The 17,502-nt window shown below is 64.5% G+C and overlaps 1 protein-coding gene across 1 annotated transcript; it reads right to left on the bottom strand.

Annotated features, from left to right (window-relative positions):
• Window positions 1–1,477: 1,477 nt before the first annotated feature.
• PDLIM7 (PDZ and LIM domain 7) lies at window positions 1,478–16,844 on the bottom strand. Its single transcript, XM_042790486.1, has 22 exons — window positions 16,589–16,844; window positions 12,888–13,039; window positions 12,551–12,581; window positions 11,658–11,840; window positions 10,893–10,909; window positions 10,115–10,269; window positions 9,724–9,760; window positions 8,793–8,831; window positions 8,508–8,662; window positions 8,101–8,137; window positions 7,417–7,455; window positions 7,139–7,293; window positions 6,744–6,780; window positions 6,141–6,179; window positions 5,863–6,017; window positions 5,473–5,509; window positions 4,299–4,357; window positions 3,926–4,160; window positions 3,668–3,848; window positions 3,367–3,487; window positions 2,763–2,878; window positions 1,478–2,486 (listed from the first exon to the last, which is right to left on the bottom strand). Exons 1-22 carry the CDS (start codon window positions 16,787–16,789, stop codon window positions 2,400–2,402), a joined length of 2,268 nt encoding a protein of 755 aa, XP_042646420.1. The 5' UTR covers window positions 16,790–16,844; the 3' UTR covers window positions 1,478–2,399.
• Between the last annotated feature and the right edge of the window lie 658 nt (window positions 16,845–17,502).

Below are 17,502 nucleotides of genomic sequence, written 5' to 3'. Positions count from 1 at the left end.
CCAGGCTTTGTTCTCGGAGCAGCGCGGCTGCGGCCCCTCCCCAGGCTCCACCTCCGCAGCCCACCCGAGACCCTCCTTCCGCTGCCTGTGCACAAGCTCCTCTCGTGGTGCGCAGAGCTGGTGGGCAAGAGCTGCTCTCCGCAAAGCGCAGAGACACCCTGGGTGGCAGAGGCATCATCAGTAGGGACCAGAGGCAACAGGGCACCGATGACAAGGGGCTGAGATCCCAGCGGGTGCAGGCCGTGCAGCAGCACAAGGGAGATGCGTGGCTCTCCCTGGGGGAGAGGCAGGCTGGCTGCAGCACCACGGCTCTGCCCTGGCCCAGCTCCAAGGCCAGGTACCCCGGGGCTGAGCTGGCACAACCTGTTCCCAGGCCGTGCTACCCCAGCAGGCTCCGTCCCGCACGGCTGCCTGCCCCTGCCCCTTCTCTGCCCTCCGCTCATGGGTTGCTGGCCTGGCTGAGCCAGGGCTGGCTCGGTGGCTGCTCACGTGGGGCCGCGGTCACCTCACCTTCCCCTGCGCTTCCCCTGACCTTGGCAGCGCAGCTGGGACTCACACTCCGGCACTTAACACATCCCAGGCAGGCACCGGCTCTTTCTGTCCCTTTCCGCAGCTGTGTCCTGCTGCTCCTCCCTGTGACGGTCCCATCGCCCGCCTGTGCCCCAGCCCCAGCGCCCTGCCCAGCCCCAGCCTGCCTTCAGCACTCCCACTTTCCCCTCTGCATTTTTGACAGGGTTTTGCACTCCTGCAGCTGGCACGGAGATGTAGCACTGCAGTTGCAGGCCAGCTCTGGGTGATGCCGGTAGGCATTTGGCTTCCCACAGCCAGCTCCTGCCCCCGGCAGAACCTTCCAGCAGATTAGCAAGACAATTTTCCTTATGATTGCTCATCCTGGTAAAAGCAGCAATTATTAATGACCGTTCCAGCTGCCAAAGCGGAGCGGGAGGAGCGGCTCTTCCCCACACCCGCTGCCCCCAAGCCTGTTCCAGCCGGAGCTGCCGGCGCGGCCTCGCACCCGTCCTTCGGGACGGCAGCTGCATCGCATGAGCAAACATTTGGCTGCTCTACGCCAGAGCGCGCCCGGAGCTCGTACACGTGGCCCACACGTGCCCCATGACTTCTTGTCCCCTGCGCAGAGCTTGGGGCCAGGGCACACCGCTGGGTTAGTGGGACACCCCTGCAGGGCCTGACACCTGCCCCATTTTCCCTTGCTGCAGCTTATTTGCGCCCCCCCAGATTAATTACTGCCTCTGTTAGCAGTCCTGCCTGCCACGAAGGGAGAGGGATGACCCTGGTGACACGAAGGGTCCAGCCCCAGCTGATGCAGGCAGAGGAGGAAAAATCCAAGGTGAGGGTTTTCCCCAGAAAATGGGAAGGAGCTGAGTCAGGCCCTGGGAGGGGAGTGAGGGCTGACAGTGACCTTCCCAGCCGGCCGCACCTCGCTCGGCGAAACCGCAGGCCTCGAGACAGCCAGCACTTGCAGATAAGTGTTTATTAAAGGCACTAAAAGCACCGTGGCTACATCAGCAGCAGCCTGACCGGAGAGTGTGGGTTTGGGAGAAGCATTTACAGGCCCGGGACAGTGGTTGCAGAGCGCTCTTTGGTAGGAAGCTGTGCCCGAGCCTTGCGGGAGCCCGTCGGCCGGCCAGCCATCAGCCCACGCTGCCAGCCCGTGGCTGGGGCGTGCTGGGCACGCTGCACCGCTCCCCGGCACGGCTGGGCTGGGGGTGCCGCTGCACGCCAGCCCCAGGGGAGCAGCAAGCCAGCTGAGGGGGGGTGGGAAATCACAAGGCACCGACCACCCCCCACACCCCCCGGCGCGCAGCCGCGGTAGGAAGCCACGGCAGCAGGTTGCAGGGTGGCCGGGGGGGTTGCTGCAGGCAGGGCCCTGGCAGGGGAGCAGGGCTGGGTCTCCAGCCCCACGCACTAAGCACGCAGCAGGGAAGGTGGGGGAAGAGCGTGGCAGGGGACTGCGGGGCTGGTCCTCACCCACTCAGACATGTACTAGGAGCATCTCTGCCCCGGTGCTGAGCTGCCAGGCAGCTGGGCCCCAGCTGAGCAAGGGAGCAGCCCCGCTGTGCCAGACCCTCCCAGCCTTGGCACGGCCACAGCCACCACACTGCGTGGGGCTCGTGGGCAGGAAACCCAGGCAGCCTCCCCTTCCCGGGGCTCCCAGGCCAGTCGGGGAGCACAGAAGTCACCCAGCTATAAGGGGTTCTGGACCCAGCATCACCTCTGGCTGGAGCTGAGCCAAGAGCTGCCAGGAAAGAGGCAGGAGCAAGGGGAAGGGGTGAGAGCCCAGCCTGGCTCCCTGGGGTCAGCGGGGGGCGGAGGGGAGGGAGGGAGGGAAGAACATGCAGGGCCAGGGGCACGCGTGGGCGCAGCTGAACTCCCGCCCTTCACACGTGGGAGAAAGCATGGCTCTTGCAGAGCGGCTTGTCCTTCTTGGAGTAGAACGTCTTCCCTTCCAGGTTGGTCTGGCAGATCTGGGGAGAAAAGCGCAAACAGTCAGACCAGGGGGGCTAATCCAGCCCCCGGGTGCGCCCCCCCCCCCCCCCCCCCCCAAGGCCCAGCACTGCTGTCGCACAGATGCCAGGGAGCAGGGGGCTCAGAGCAGGGTCCCGAGCCACCAGCACAGAGCCAAACGGGGAAAACCTCGTGGCAGCAGGGACCCTGCGCTGCTGGTGTACCCCACGCAGGGTACAACTGCCAGGGAGAGCCACGGCCCCAGCAGCAGCCGGGCAGGGAGGCACAGGGCTCACCGCACAGACGAAGCAAGTGTCGTGCCAGCTGAACCCCAGCGCCTCCAGGAACCGGTCCCCAGCATCAATCTTGAAGTCGCAGCCGCGGCACTTGGTGCCAAACATCTTCTCGTAGTCTGTGAGGAGAAGCAGAGCCCAGGTCAGCGTTCCCCAGCACCGCAGCCCCTCATCCCAGGGGCAGCCGGGCTGCAGCGCAGCCGGGATCCCACAGGCACAGCCTGGGGACAACTCGCTACCAGCTGCGGGGGGGACGATGCCCGAGACACCCGGGTGAGGTGCTGGTGCTGTGCGGGGCGGCCCTGGCCGCCATCGGGCCGCAGGGAGGAGACAAACCTCATCTCCCAGGATGCAGCACTAGCCTTTGATGTACATCCTTCATCATTGCCATGGCAACAGGGGAGCAATGGCACTACCCAGCAGCCGGGAGGGACCAGGATGAAGAGCTCAGGGCTTCGGGAGGGGTGTCCCCATGCTCCCCAGGGCCCAGGGGAGCCCCGCGGCACAGGGCAGCTCATTCCCCACCCCTATGGGCAGCTGCTGAGCCCCGATGGTTCCCGGTGCCCCAGGGCCACGCGGGGTGACACATGGGGTGCCTGGGTCCTACCTCTCTCGCAGTAGGGCTGTCCCTCCTCCATGTAGAAGGCACGGTTGCGGATGGGAGTTTTGCAGGCGGCGCACGTGAAGCACTGCACGTGCCAGGTCATCTTCAGGGCGTGCATGACCTCCTGGAGGGGAACCGCTGTCAGCCGGGGGCAGGACCACCCCATGACACAGGGGAGCCCCACTCGAGGCGGAAAGGGACAGGGGATCCCACGGGACGGGATCAGGATGGGGACAGAGCCAGGCACCCGTAGGTGAGCAGGGAGAGAGGGCAGGAGGTGTGGGGCAGGCTGGGGGACACTCACCCCGGTGATCTTCTTCTTGCACTTGGCGCAGCTGGGAGCGTAGCGCGTGTCGTAGCACTTGGGGCAGAAGATGGAGCCTTTCTCCTCGAAGAAGCCACCCTCATCCAGCACCTTCCTGCACTGGCAGCAGGTGAACTCCTCGGGGTGGTAATAATGTCCCAGCGCCACCAGGTAGCGTCCCCTGTGGCAGGACAGAGCCACGTCAGCCACGCCAGGGCTCAGGACGCTGGCATGGCGGCGGTGGTGGCCAGGGCTCACCTGATGACCTTGTTGCACTTGTAGCAGAGGGGTGTGCGGCCAGGCCCTTCGGGGGCTTGCTGGGCTGCCTGCACGATGGAGCTGCGGTTCTGCATGGGGGTCGGCGTGGCAGGCTGGCTGTGCTTGCTCACCACCGTGCTCGTCTTGTCCGGGGCGTAGCGCTCGGCGAACGAGGGGTCCACAGCCCAGGGTGGGCGGCTGGCAGGGCCAGGGGTGGCGGCGGGAGTCCTGGGGGCTGCACGTACACACAAGTCTCCAGGACGGTGCTCCCGATCCCTCAGAAGCCCCCTCCCAGCACCCGTGGCTGGGCAAGCAGCACCCTCCAGCACCCCCACCCCTCTCCCCCCAAGCCCAAAGAAAACATTTTGCTTACCCAATCCCGGCTCAGTCTTCATCGCTGCTCCCGGGGACGGGTCCAGCACAGAGACCTGGCTACAGAACAAGCAGTTAATCCAGCCTGCCCCGCTCGCCCCCACTGACCAGTGGGTCTCTGTGTGCAGGCAGGGCCCCCCCCTACCCCAACAAGCAGGCAGGAGCCGGCCAAGCCCCTGTGCCCAGCCGGGAGCTGGTTTGGTGATGGAGCACTGAGCCAAGCACCTTCAGCCCTGCAAAGTCACAGCACTCTCGGGGTCTCTGGCACTCATCGCAGTGGTCTGGGAAGCAGCGGCGAGAGCACAGGCTTGCTGGGGTCCCACACTCAGCTCTCAGCTGCTCCAGACTGACCAGGGACCCCGGGGACCACACAGACCCCCACTGCCCGCTCGCACACGATGGTTGATCCCAGCCTCATCAGGGTGCTGAGGGGCTTGGACCTGACTTGGCACGAGGAGCCCCAGGGTCCAGCTCCAGTAGAGCTGGGAACAGGCAGGGCTCTGCCACCCCTGCTGACAAGACAGAGTCAGGCTGGTCCAGGGAAGGGCAAGGTCTGTGCCCCCCCAGCAGGCTGCCAGCACTGGCCTTGACAGCAGGCAGGGCAAGCCGGGGCTAGAGAGGCACGGCCAACCTCAGAGAGGGGACAGGGACAGAGGGAGAGCCGGTGGCTCTATGCCTCTCCAGGGCAAAGACAAGAAGGGGACAAAACAAGGAGCATTTATTTGTGGCAGAGCAAACTGGGCAGAGCTGGGACCCAGCAGTCACGGTGCCAGGGCAGGAGTCGTTGTGGAGAGGGAAAGGCAGAAAAAGGGGGGCTGTGTACCAGCCCTGCCTGGCTGCACGGGGCAAGGAATGCCCCCACCCCACCAGCCCCAGCTACCTTCCCTGTCCCCATGCAGGGAGAAGCCAGTGACACACACCCAGCTCTGCCTGGCTGCCACAGCCCCACGCCAGGCTCCCGGGACGTTGTGCCCCAGGGTCGAGGCATTGCCCAAACATCACAACACCCACAGCAAGGTTTCGTCAGTGCCACCAGCCACCCCTGACCCACTGCGTCTGGGACACCACAGCACAGCTCAACATCCCCAGCTCAGTGCCAGCTATGCCCACAGGGTCCTGCCTGGGACAGTCAGCCCCACAGCTGCTGCTGCTGCCCTGGTGCACACTCCCCTTACCTGGGCTTTTTAACAAACACATCATCAAGATCCTCCACTGAGCGCACAAGGAGAGAAAGGAGACAGAGTCAGTCTGTGGCAACCAAGGCCCAGGGACAGCAGGAAGGAAAGGGAAAGGCAGGAAAATTGGCCTCTCTTCCCACCGCCCTCCTGCCCAAACACACGGCCCTGCCCCGGCCATGGGGCAGAGCACGGCCCCAGCCCAGCGGCACCATCACGAGCCCACGCACAGCCCTGGGCAGCTCCCGACAGCTCAGCCTCCCTGAAGGGTTGACTTGGAGCCAAAAATCAAGCCCCTGGTGCCACATCACCCCACAGCCTCTGCCGGGCACTGGCTACCTCAGCAAAGCCAGGCACCTCCAAAAACTGCTGGGTCCTGCAGGAACTTACGGCTGTCTGTGCCCGTCAGCCGGGCCAGTTTGAGGAAGGAGCGGGACTGGGAAGTCCCAGTGTGGGGCTGCCAGTCCTCAGCATCCTCTATCAGCCGCAACTTCCCGGGGTCACACACGGGGGTGCTGGGGGGCTCCAGCGGCTGTGAGGGCTGCCTGCGAGTGACAGAGGGCAGGTGCTCAGTTGGCACCATGTGTGGACCCAGCTTCAGCGCAGGGCAGCGCTTCCAAAGGCGACCTCACACACCCCGACCCCCCTCACCAGACCCCGGCACTCACCGCTGCAACCCTGTGCCACAGCCAGGCCCACGGGCATCCCTGTGGCATCGGAAAAAACAGCGGCACGACAGTCAGTGGCTGACCCGTGGCTCAGGGCATCCTCCCTGTACGCACCCCCAGCCCCACAGAGGCACGAGCCTCACGAAAGTGCCGGCAGCATTCACTCCAGAACAGCCTTGGAGCCGCCTCTCAGACCCACAGGACACTGTGCCCCACATCCAGGCAGTGCCCAGCACCTCCTGACACTCCCAGCAAGGTGTTGGCGGTGTCACCAACCGCCTGTAGCCACTGTGTCCCTGACATCTTGGTGCATCCCCAGTCCCATGGAAAAGTCGTCAGCACCCACTCAGCTCTGCCCAGCCACCCTGCAGCCCCTACCAGGCTCCTGGCCCCTTGTACCAGAGGACCAGGCACTGCATTGCACCTCTCAAAAGCCGCCATCAGGCTTTGTCAGTGCCTCCAGTCTCCACCAGAACCCATTTGCCCAAGATGCCATGGTGCAGCTCAGCCTCTCCAGCTCAGTGCCCACCATGCCTAGAGTCCTGTCCAGGACATGCAGCTGTGCACAGATCCTGCTGCCACCTTGGCAAATGCTCCCCTTACCTGGGCTTTTTAACAAGCTCATCCTCATGATCTTCCACTGAGCACAGCAGGAAAAAAAAGGAGGAGACAAGAGTCAATCTGCAGCAACCAAGGCCCAGGGACAGCAGGAAGGAAAGGGAAAGGCAGGAAAATTGGCCTCTCCTCCCACCGCCCTCCTGCCCAAACACACGGCCCTGCCCCGGCCATGGGGCAGAGCACGGCCCCAGCCCAGCGGCACCATCACGAGCCCACGCACAGCCCCGGGCAGCTCCCGACAGCTCAGCCTCCCTGAAGGGTTGACTTGGAGCCAGAAATCAAGCCCCCGGTGCCACATCACCCCACAGCCTCTGCCGGGCACTGGCTACCTCAGCAAAGCCAGGCACCTCCAAAAACTGCTGGGTCCTGCAGGAACTTACTGCCATCTGTGCCCGTCAGCCGGGCCAGTTTGAGGAAGGAGCGGGACTGGGAAGTCCCAGTGTGGGGCTGCCAGTCCTCAGCATCCTCTATCAGCCGCAACTTCCCGGGGTCACACATGGGGGTGCTGGGGGGCTCCAGCGGCTGTGAGGGCTGCCTGCGAGTGACAGAGGGCAGGTGCTCAGTTGGCACCGTGTGTGGACCCAGCTTCAGCGCAGGGCAGCGCTTCCAAAGGCGACCTCACACACCCCGACCCCCCTCACCAGACCCCGGCACTCACCGCTGCAACCCTGTGCCACAGCCAGGCCCACGGGCATCCCTGTGGCATCGGAAAAAACAGCGGCACGACAGTCAGTGGCTGACCCGTGGCTCAGGGCATCCTCCCTGTACGCACGCCCAGCCCCACAGAGGCACAAGCCTCACGAAGGTGCCGGCAGCATTCACTCCAGAGCAGCCTTGCAGCCGCCTCTCAGACCCACAGGACACTGTGCCCCATATCCAGGCAGTGCCCAGCACCTCCTGACACTCCCAGCAAGGTGTTGGCAGTGCCACCAGCCGCCCCTACCCACTGTCTCCAGGACTCCATGCTGCAGTCTGGCCTCCTCAGCTCAGTGCCAGCAGGTCCTGCCCGCACAGCCAGCACAGGGACACTCAGCGTGGGGACAGTGCAGCTGGGGACAGCCTGCCTGGCAGGACCCTCCGGAGGTGACGGTCAGAGCAGTGGCTGAGCGCTGGCGGTGCCCGTCACGGGGTGAGCGCAGGGGGACTCTGCGGCTCTGCTAATAGCTCATCTCTGGGGAGAAGGAAAAGACAGAGGAGGAGGAGGAGAGAAAAGCAAGCAATAGGGCAAAACTTCCCCAGCGTCACTGCAAGCAGCCAGTGTGAGGGTCAACCAGCTGGGCGGGCTGAGCCCCGAGCGGGCACCCCCGTGGCTCCTGCTGCCGCTGGCACACGCTCCCCTTACCTGGGCTTTTTAACAAGCTCATCCTCATGATCCTCCACTGAGCACAGCAGGAAAAAAAGGAGGAGACAGAGTCAGTCTGTGGCAACCAAAGCCCAGGGACAGCAGGAAGGGAAAGGCAGGAAAACTGACCTCTCCTCCTGCTGAACTCCCACCCCAACATCTCAGGCACACACCCCTGTGTGGTCACAGGGCAGAGCATGGCCCCAGAGGCCCCACCACGTTCCCCAACATGTCCTCAGCCCACACACAGCCCCGGGCAGCTCCCAACAGCTCAGCCTGCCCAGAGGGGACACACGGGGCCAGAATCAAGCCCCCAGTGCCACATAAAACCTAGGTCCCAACCAGGTTCTGGCTATCCTGGCAAAGCCAGGCACCTCCAAAAACTGCTGGGTCCTGCAGGAACTTACGGCTGTCTGTGCCCATCAGCTGGGCCAGTTTGAGGAAGGAGCGGGACTGGGAGGTCCCACTGCAGGGCTGCCAGTCCTCAGCATCCTCTATCAGCCGCAACTTCACAGGGTCACACGTGGGGGTGCTGGGGGGCTCCAGCGGCTGTGAGGGCTGCCTGCGAGTGACAGAGGGCAGGCGCTCAGCAGGCTCCGAGCACAGCCCCTGCCTGGCACTGAAACACAGGGCAGTGCTCCCAAAGGCGACCTCACACACCCCGACCCCCCTCACCAGACCCCGGCACTCACCGCTGCAACCCTGTGCCACAGCCAGGCCCACGGGCATCCCTGTGGCATCGGAAAAAAACAGCGGCACGACAGTCAGTGGCTGACCCGTGGCTCAGGGCATCCTCCCTGTACGCACCCCCAGCCCCACAGAGGCACAAGCCTCACGAAGGTGCCGGCAGCATTCACTCCAGAGCAGCCTTGGAGCCGCCTCTCAGACCCACAGGACACTGTGCCCCATATCCAGGCAGTGCCCAGCACCTCCTGACACTCCCAGCAAGGTGTTGGCACTGCCACCAGCTGCTCCTACCAACTATGTCCAGGACACCTTGGAGCATCCCCAGCCCCACGGGCAAGCCGTCAGCATTCACTCCAGACCAGGCTCCCGGCCACCCCCAGTACCACAGAAAAGCCAGCAGCACCCACTCAGCTCTGCCCAGCTGCCCCACACTCATGGGACATCGTGCCCCACATCCAGGCACTGCCCAGCACCTCCCAACACCCCCAGCAAGGCATTGGCAGTGCCACCAGCCTCCTCCAGATCCAATTTGCTCAAGAAGCAACGGTGCAGCTCAGCCACCCCAGCTCCATGCCAGCAGTGCCCAGTGGGTCCTGTTTGGCACACCCAGCACAGGGACAGCCTGCCTGGCAGGCGGGTGCCTGGCAGGACCCTCCCGAGGTGACGGTCAGAGCAGTGGCTGAGTGCTGGCGGTGCCCGTCATGGGGCGAGCACAGGGTGGGTTCTGGGGCTCTGCCAACAGCTCGGCTCTGGGGACAATGAGAGGACAGAGGGGGAACAGGAGGGCAGAGGAGGAAGAGGAGAGAAGAAACAACAACAGGTGAAGAGCTTCCCCAGAGTCACTGCAAGCAGTGAGTGCAAACCAGCCAGGGGGGCTGAGCCCCGAGTGGGCACCCCCATGGCTCCTGCTGCTGCCCTGGCACACGCTCCCCTTACCTGGGCTTTTTAACAAGCTCATCCTCATGATCCTCCACTGAGCACAGCAGGAAAAAAAGGAGGAGACAGTCAGTCTGTGGCAACCAATGCCCAGGGACAGCAGAAAGGGAAAGGCAGGAAAATAGACCTCTCCTCCCACCGCCCTCCTGCCCAAACACACAGCCCTGCCCCGGCCATGGGGCAGAGCACGGCCCCAGCCCAGCAGCACCATCACGAGCCCACGCACAGCCCCGGGCAGCTCCCGACAGCTCAGCCACCCCAGAGGGGCCACATGGGCCAAAACTGACACTCCAGTGCCACAACGCACCACAGCCTTTATCCGGCTCCAGTTGCCCTGGCAAAGCCGGGCGCCCCCAGGCAGCAGCCACCGCTGGGTCCTGTGGGAACTTACTGCCATCTGTGCCCATCAGCTGGGCCAGTTTGAGGAAGGAGCGGGACTGGGAGGTCCCGGTGCGGGGCTGCCAGTCCTCAGCATCCTCTATCAGCCGCAACTTCACAGGGTCACACGTGGGGGTGCTGGGGGGCTCCAGCGGCTGTGAGGGCTGCCTGCGAGTGACAGTCATCTGTCAAATCTGACAGATCCCCACAGCATCACCTCCCTGGGCCTACCCCATGCCTCCCCCAGCACAGAACCACAGCACACCAGTACCTGAGACGCCACACACTGCCTTACTCCCCAGAGCCCCTACTCCTTCTCCATGTAGGAAGGGCCCATTAAGGACTGACCACCATTCCTGGCAGTCAGACTGGCCCCAAGGGCCTGGATGGGAAAGGACAGGGCAAGAATAAGCCAAAGTCAAAAAAACACTGGCAGGGGAGCTGCACGAGATCCCAGTGAACACCTACAGTGCCCATGGCAGTGCCACCCACCTGCCTGGCTCTGGGCAGGGTGCCCAGTACAGCCCAGCAGCCCTCGCCCAGTCGAGCCACATCTTGGGGAGCAGGGAAGGGACCACGTGCAAGGACACTCCAGGGCCCCAAGAGCCGGCAGAGACAGGCAACGCTCGCCTTTCAGGCTAGGGACAGCTCGCTGCCAGGAGCAACCCACCCACACGGGCAGAGCAGTACGTGCTGCCTGTCCCCAGGCTGGCCCTGCCCTGGAGAACGGGGCACTAGCAGGGAAGAGGCATGCAGGGAGGATAGAGAGATCAGGCAAAAGGCTTACTGACTTGTCAAGGCTCAGCACCTGTAAGGGAGAGGGAAAGAGAAAGAGAGAAGAGAAAGAAAGAAAAAGGAAGGTGAAATTAGACCCGCAGCACCTGAGAAGTTTCCAGAGTTCACCTACAGCCTGCACCAGTCCCCCTATTCCCAAGACTCATGTCCAGGGCTGGGAGCGCACTGGGACGCAGGGGCAGACACCAGTGAGCAGATGATACCTCCTTCAGCCCCCCAAAACAAGCCTGGGTGTCCAGGACAGCCAGGGCCACACCCCCCCCATTGCCCAGTTTTGGGGTGCCACGGCAGCTCTCAGCAGGAGGGGCCGGGACCGGCAGCAGCCGGACGCACGGCAGCCGGGTGGGCGGCCTGCAGAGGTGGGAGCTTCTTCCCCGTGAGCGAGGTGAGGACGGCGCTGCCCAGGGCTTGAGGGCTTCACTTTGCTCAGCCCGTCCCAGCAGCCCGGGGACCAGCGGGACATCCCCGGGCACTGGCTGGTGGCCACCATGCAGCCACCGTTTCCCTGCTGCCACAGATGCCACCGAGTGTCCTGCTGCGATCGCCATGCCGTGCCCCACAGGCTGACACGTCCCCAAGCAAGGGACTGGCATGTGCGTGGCTGTGTGTCCCCACACGTGACAGTCCTGTTGTGCCACTTCAGCACCAGCCGTCAGGGCACACGGGCGCTGTCGCCTGCTCTCACCCATGGGTGCCTGGCATGCAAGGCTCAGCAGGGCCAGTCAGTAGGCTCCCCCCAGTCCTCAGGGAGCAGGACGGACAGCAACGTACCCATTATGCTGGGGGGTGCAGGTGGGCGCCAGGGGCACGTACGTCACGGGTTTCGTCACCAGCCCGGGCCGTGGGTTCGGAGGCGAGCCAGCCCCAAAGGGCCGAGCTGTTTTGTTGAGGGCGGTGCTGGGAGCGAAGTTATATTTCAGGGGTTCAGAGCAGGGGAGTGAGTCCTGAGCGAGACAAAACACACAGACACGGACTCACACATCAAGCAGCATGCAAGGGGCAGCCTCGGGCCAGGCAGTGCAACAGGCAGCCAGGTAGGAAAGCCAGACAGCATGTGCACCTCAGATACCAGGCTCTGCCAGGCTGGCACCTCTCTCCACAGGGCACCCAGCCCAGTGACAGCAGCTCACAAGCCTGGCCCGAGGGTCGCTGGAGGATTAGTAAGTGCCCCAGACGCTCACTGCTGCCTGCAGCGGGGCAGTGCATGCACACACACCGGTCGCAACCGTCCCGCGGCACGAAGCTGAACACATGCAGATGGCTTCCGTCCAGGAGCCACCAGTCACCGGCCCCAGCCCTGTCTCCCTGTGCCAGGGCACTCCCCAGCACTAGCAAACAGAGGGCCCCGAGGTCATGCTGTGGCTGCCTGGCCTCTTCCCCTGCACCCCTGCCCACATCCAGCACCAGCAGGGGCGCAGACAGGCAGCAGCCAGGGCCTGGAGAGGGCAGACCCCACTCCCTCTGATCCCCTGCAGTGCCAGGGGTCAGAGATGCTCCTCCAGCTGGGAGTTTTCCAGCCCTCCAAACACACCCCGGTCCCCCAGAAGCCTGCAGACCCCAGGAGCAAAGTCCAATTTGTCCAGCTACGCTCAGAGATTCCCTCCCCCTGAGATGAGGCTGAGCTGCTGCTTGCAGCGTCAGTAGCGACACATACCTTCTGCGGCTTCCCCAGGTGGTTCTGGGCTCTGAAAAAGAGGAAACAGATGGGTAGGTGTTGCAGCTGGCCCAGTCACCACCAGGATGCTGGTACCCCACGGATGGAGCACCCACCTGAGGGGAGCTGTGGGTGGCTGGCACTGCCTCATGGCTCACAGGTGAGGGCCAGCAGGCAGGCTAAGCCTCATCAAGCCAAGCAGAGCCCTTGATCCCAGTTAGAGGCTGCCAGGCTCCAAGCAAGGAGCTGTGATGCTGGGAGATGGCGCTGGGCAGAGGGCCCCAGCTCTGCTCTGTCCCCACCGGGACCCCGGGTTTGCAGAACCCATGAATCCTACCTGCTCAGGGTGAGGCAGAGCCTGTCCCCGCAGGCACGGATCCTGTTCTGGGCCTCGATGTGTGTCATGGAGCTGGTGCTCTCCCCGTCGATGTACAGCACCCAGTCGCCCACTCCCACGCCGGCCTGGGCCGCCTTCCCGCCCGGCGTCAGCTGCAGGACAGACGGAGTCAGGGAGAGCCAGGCCAGCGACGCAGGCGTGGAGGGATGCCCTCATCCCCACGAGAGCAAGGATCCGCTGCGGCCCAGGCTCAGCCCTGCACAGACCTGACCCAGGGGGAGGTAGGGACCCTCAGATCACCCCCATTTCCCAGTGCGCTAGCCCAGAGCAGCCTCTTAGGTTCCTCAGCCGTAGAGTGCTCAGCACTACCCCAGGGTGCTGCCCAGCCCCTGCCCTCTGGCACGGCTGAGGGCCACACCAGCACCCCATCCCCGTGACGCTGAACGGCAGAGGCAGTGCTGGCTCAGCCTCGGCAGGAAGCCTGGACGCCCCTCGGAGCCGTCCCCACAGTCCCGGGATGGGAAGGGAGAGCAGTGAGTCAGGGCCCGCCAGGCAGCCCACGTCTGGCTGGGAACCACAGGCATGTCCAGCCCTTCGCCTGGGGCCGGGGAGGGGGGCAAGGGAGGCACCCCCCAGGCGCTCCCCCCAGCCGCCCTCGCTCCTGTCAGGCGCAGACGTTACCTCATCCCCGCAGAGGAACGGGAGCAACCCCCCAGGGCAGGGAGACACCCACCCCCACCCACGCCGCTTCCCCTCAAATCTCACCCCGCTGGGGCAGCCGGGAGCACGGCCACAGGTTTCCCTGCTCGGCCACAGTTTCGGGGATGCACCTTGCCCCGAACGCGGCTCTACAGCATGGCCCTACATCAGCCCCGTGCCAGGAAGCAGAGGTTGCTCTCCCCTTCCGCTGGGGATGCACAGCCAAAGGCGAGCAGGGCCCCGACTGCCACACGCAGCTCCCAGGCACTGACAGACAGACAGACAGATAGACGTGGGCAGGCTGCAGCCATTCCTGCTCCTCCAGCGCGGAAGAACTTGAGGCGCTTGGACCTGGACCAAGTATTTCCTCAAGTCCTGTTCGACATGAACATAAAAGGAGCGAGCCAGATTCCCAGCGCCGTCAGAGAGTTGAAAAATCCCTGCCGCCAAGCCCTGGCCCCTCCTTGCCCGTGCGCAGGGCCCGGCTCACCCCAAAGCTGTGCTCCCCTTCCCCGCACCGCCACCGGCCCTCCACGTGAGGCCAAACCCCACACCCGGGCTGGATGCAGCCCAGCTCCATGTGCATCCTGCTGCCGTCCCCGGTGGGACACGGGTGCCCCTGTGCCACCCAGCGCCCGCTGCTCCTGCCCAGCACGGGAGGGTGCCCTGGGTGGCAAGCGGCGCCGGCCGGCTCCTGGCCACGCTGCTGCAAGCCCCGGCTTGCTGCCCTGGAGGGCTGGGGAAGGCGCGGGGCGGCTGCGTGGGTTTGGAGGCAGGAGCGGGAGCTGGGAGAGGTTTTCACACGGCCGCCCGGGAAGGGGAGAACGCAGCAGGCTGCGTCACACAGCCGCACCCAGCCCGGCCAGCGCCGCTGCGCTCCCCTTCCCCCTCTGCGCCGGCACGCCAGGAAACCCCTTCGGCAGGTGCCAGCTCAGCCAGGAGCTGTGGCAGTGCCAGCCCTCCCGCTTCCCTCCTGGCCCTGCTAACCAGGGCTTCCTTCCTTCCCTCTCCGCCCAGCCAGTCCTTTGTTTCCCAAAACCTCCATCCCCGCACCCAGCGAGGTGCCCACCGGCCACCCCCATCCAGGGCTCTGGCATCCTGGACAAAGCCTCACCCAGCATGGAGAGGAGCTGGGTGCCTGCACAAGGGCCCAGGCAGCATCGCCCAGCACCTTCCCACCTGCAGCACTGAGGGTCTCTCCACTTCCTCGGCCGGCAGACGCCAGGATGTGTCACACACCACCCAGCCCTTACCCTGGCTCTACCACAAGCAGCTCAGGACCGCGGTCTCGCAGCCTGTCTAGCCAAGGTGTCAGGATCCCAGCAGAGGCCCTTGCCACGACAGACTTGTGAGCAGAGGACCAAGGCAGCATCTCTTTTGTGTGATCACCGAGCTGAAGCAGCCTCAGAGCTCACCCACCAGTGTCACAGCAATGGAAGCATCCAAGAGCCACAGCACACGCCAGTGCTGCCTTCCCCCTGTGCTCCCCAGCTCCACAGAGCGGGACCCCGCTGCAGCCCCCAAAGCTGGGGCAGGACACCTCCTTCCAGCCCGCTCAGGCAGCCCCAGGCTCAGCAGGATAGCCTGCCCTGCCAGCAGTGCCCTTGCTCAAGGCAAGCAGCGTCCAAGGACGGCAACATGCTTCAGGCAGGAGCTTTAGGGCTGGGGATGCCTCTGGGGCACAAAGCAGCACAGGGTCACCCCTTCCCATCAGACAGAGCCCACCACCATGCCACGCAGCCCAGCCTCACCAGAGAGCTCCCCAAAACTGGCTCCATCCCCTAGAAATGTCCTTGCTGCTCCTGCCTGCCCTGTCCAGGATGGCAGCATTACCCAAGTCCCGAGGGCAGCACTGGCCTGCTTGTACAGTGGATCGTTGCTTCGCAAGGCCCCTGCCCTGGGAGGCTCCTCCATCCGACCAGACCCTTTGTTAAGCGCTGGCTCGCAGCCAAGAGAAACATTTTTTAGAGAATAAACTTGCTGAAGCCATCTCTGTGTGCTCAGCAGAGATCAACAGGCCCCAGGGCAACAGCACTGTCGACTCCGGCCTTGCACAGTGCCCTCAGGGTCCATGCTGGGTGCCCTGGGTGCTGCAGAGACCCACGCTCTCCAGGACAGGAGCCTGGTGCCGGGCACATGCCGGGGGCAGGCCCCCATGCAGCACTCAGTGTCACGAGCAAAGCTGTCCTTTGAGAAGCTGCCTCTGTGCCAGCTGCCTCAGCGTCAGCGGCACGGGCGATGCAGTTGCATTCCAAGGCTTATAAGGCAATTGTGTGGCTGGAGTCGTGGCCAGCACCCACCCCGGGGACTGGGCCACCCAGGGACAGGGACCCACACACACCCAGGAGCAAGACCTGGCCGGGGTAAGCATCGCACCAGGAGCGGTTCACACCAGGTGCCTCAGCTGCAACCAGCTGGCAGCACAACAGCTCTCGCTTACGCTGGAGAAACGGGCTGCTTTTGTGGAAGGAGCCACGTCCCAGTGCAGGCAGCACTGTGGGCAGCAGCACAGGCTTCCTCCCCTCCCTGCCCGCAGCGGGGGCCAGCTCAGGTGCAGAACTGGGAGTCGTGCAGCGGGAGGGAGGGCAGAAGGGCACAAGCCGGGTTACAGGATGCTGAGCCCAGTGTTGGGATACAGACCGGGAGGCTGGCCCCACAGCTGGGAGACAGTGAAAGCAGTTCCCCTCCCCCTGTGGTGGGTCCGCTCCGGAAAGGGCCTCCCCTGCCCCCCCAGCAGCCAGAATGACTCTGCAGATGCTGTGCAGCATTTCACATCTCTGCTGCGGTCCTCTGCCCGGAACACCCCCGTGCCAGACTGCAGCTGATAAGGCACCAAGGAGGCTATGCGGAGCCAGGCAGGGCAGGATGCAGCACTCCCGGGGCTCTGCCTCATCTGCATCCCCCGTACAGCTCTGCTCCAGCCACCTGGATGTAGCCACTATGGCCTCCCACCCCCAGAGACAGGAGGAAGAATGAGTGTCACCGGTCTGGGCTTTTCTTACCCTGGAGATGGAAAGTGGCATGCTGAAATCCTTCCCTCCCTGCAGCCTGAAGCCCCAGGGCGCCGGCCCGTTCAGCATCACCTTGTAGGACTCCATATCACCCATCTCTGCAAGGGAAGAGGGTGTAATCTTGGCATTAGGGTATGTGGGAACAAGGCAGGGAGAGCAAGCGAGGAGGGGGCCCAGTGCCTGGCAGGACATGGCAGGTCATGTTTCCAGCAATAACTCCACCCTGACCATCCTACACCGTGGTTAGAGACGCACCCCAAATCCATCAGCATCTCCTCCATCAGCAGCAGAGCCGAGGGGCCCAGGCTAACGTCAACAAGTGCCAGAGACAGGCACAGCCCTGCTGCCGTACACAGTGGAGGGCCCATGGGCTCTGCTCTCCCTTTCCCAAACCCGGGACATGCTCTCCCTTGCAGCACCCCAGAAACTCCTGCTGCCGGATGCCGAGACCATTTCAGACTGCAGAGAAACGACAGCAGGTAGGGAAGGATGGGAACCAGAAGTGTTTTTGCACAGTCAATTAGCAGCAGCAGCGCAGGAGCTGCGCGATGCCACCCGAGGCGCCTGGCAGAGCAGCCCGGCTGGCGCTCCGGCAGCCGGCCGAGCAGATGCTACCCGGGAGCGAGCCCATCCCCGCGCACAAAGCCGGGGCTCCGGCGGGGAGGGAACCCCGGCCATCCGCTGCCAGCCGGGGCCGCGCTGACAGCTGTCAACCGGCCAAGGCTGTGGGCAAACAGGCCAGCCCCGGCCTCCCGGCCACCCCTCACCTGCAAGAAGCCGCCAGGCCCCTGCGAAGCCCCCCCAGGACCTTCCTCCTGCCGCTGCTAGGCGGGGGACAGGGCCAGCTCCGCGGTCCCGGGGCTCCCCCCGCCCCTCTCAAGGGACGGCGGGGCTCCCAGCTGGGA

The sequence above is a fragment of the Tyto alba genome, unplaced genomic scaffold (genome assembly GCF_018691265.1).
Source record: "Tyto alba isolate M040663 unplaced genomic scaffold, T.alba_DEE_v4.0 Super-Scaffold_17, whole genome shotgun sequence".
NCBI lineage: Eukaryota > Metazoa > Chordata > Aves > Strigiformes > Tytonidae > Tyto > Tyto alba.
Note: the sequence above shows the minus strand (reverse complement) of the source record. Positions and strands in the feature narration are given on the sequence as shown.

What these genes read in the sequence shown, in the direction of transcription:
- PDLIM7 (XM_042790486.1), bottom strand. Translation starts at nt 16,789, where the DNA reads ATGTCCTGCCAGGCACTGGGCCCCCTCCTCGCTTGCTCTCCCTGCCTT. An exon ending in GAGCTTGTTAAAAAGCCCAG is followed by an intron (nt 6,180 to 6,743) that starts GTAAGGGGAGCA and finishes CCGATGCCACAG; the next exon opens with GGATGCCCGTGGGCCTGGCT. An exon ending in GCTGACGGGCACAGACAGCC is followed by an intron (nt 5,510 to 5,862) that starts GTAAGTTCCTGC and finishes TTGTGCGCTCAG; the next exon opens with TGGAGGATCTTGATGATGTG.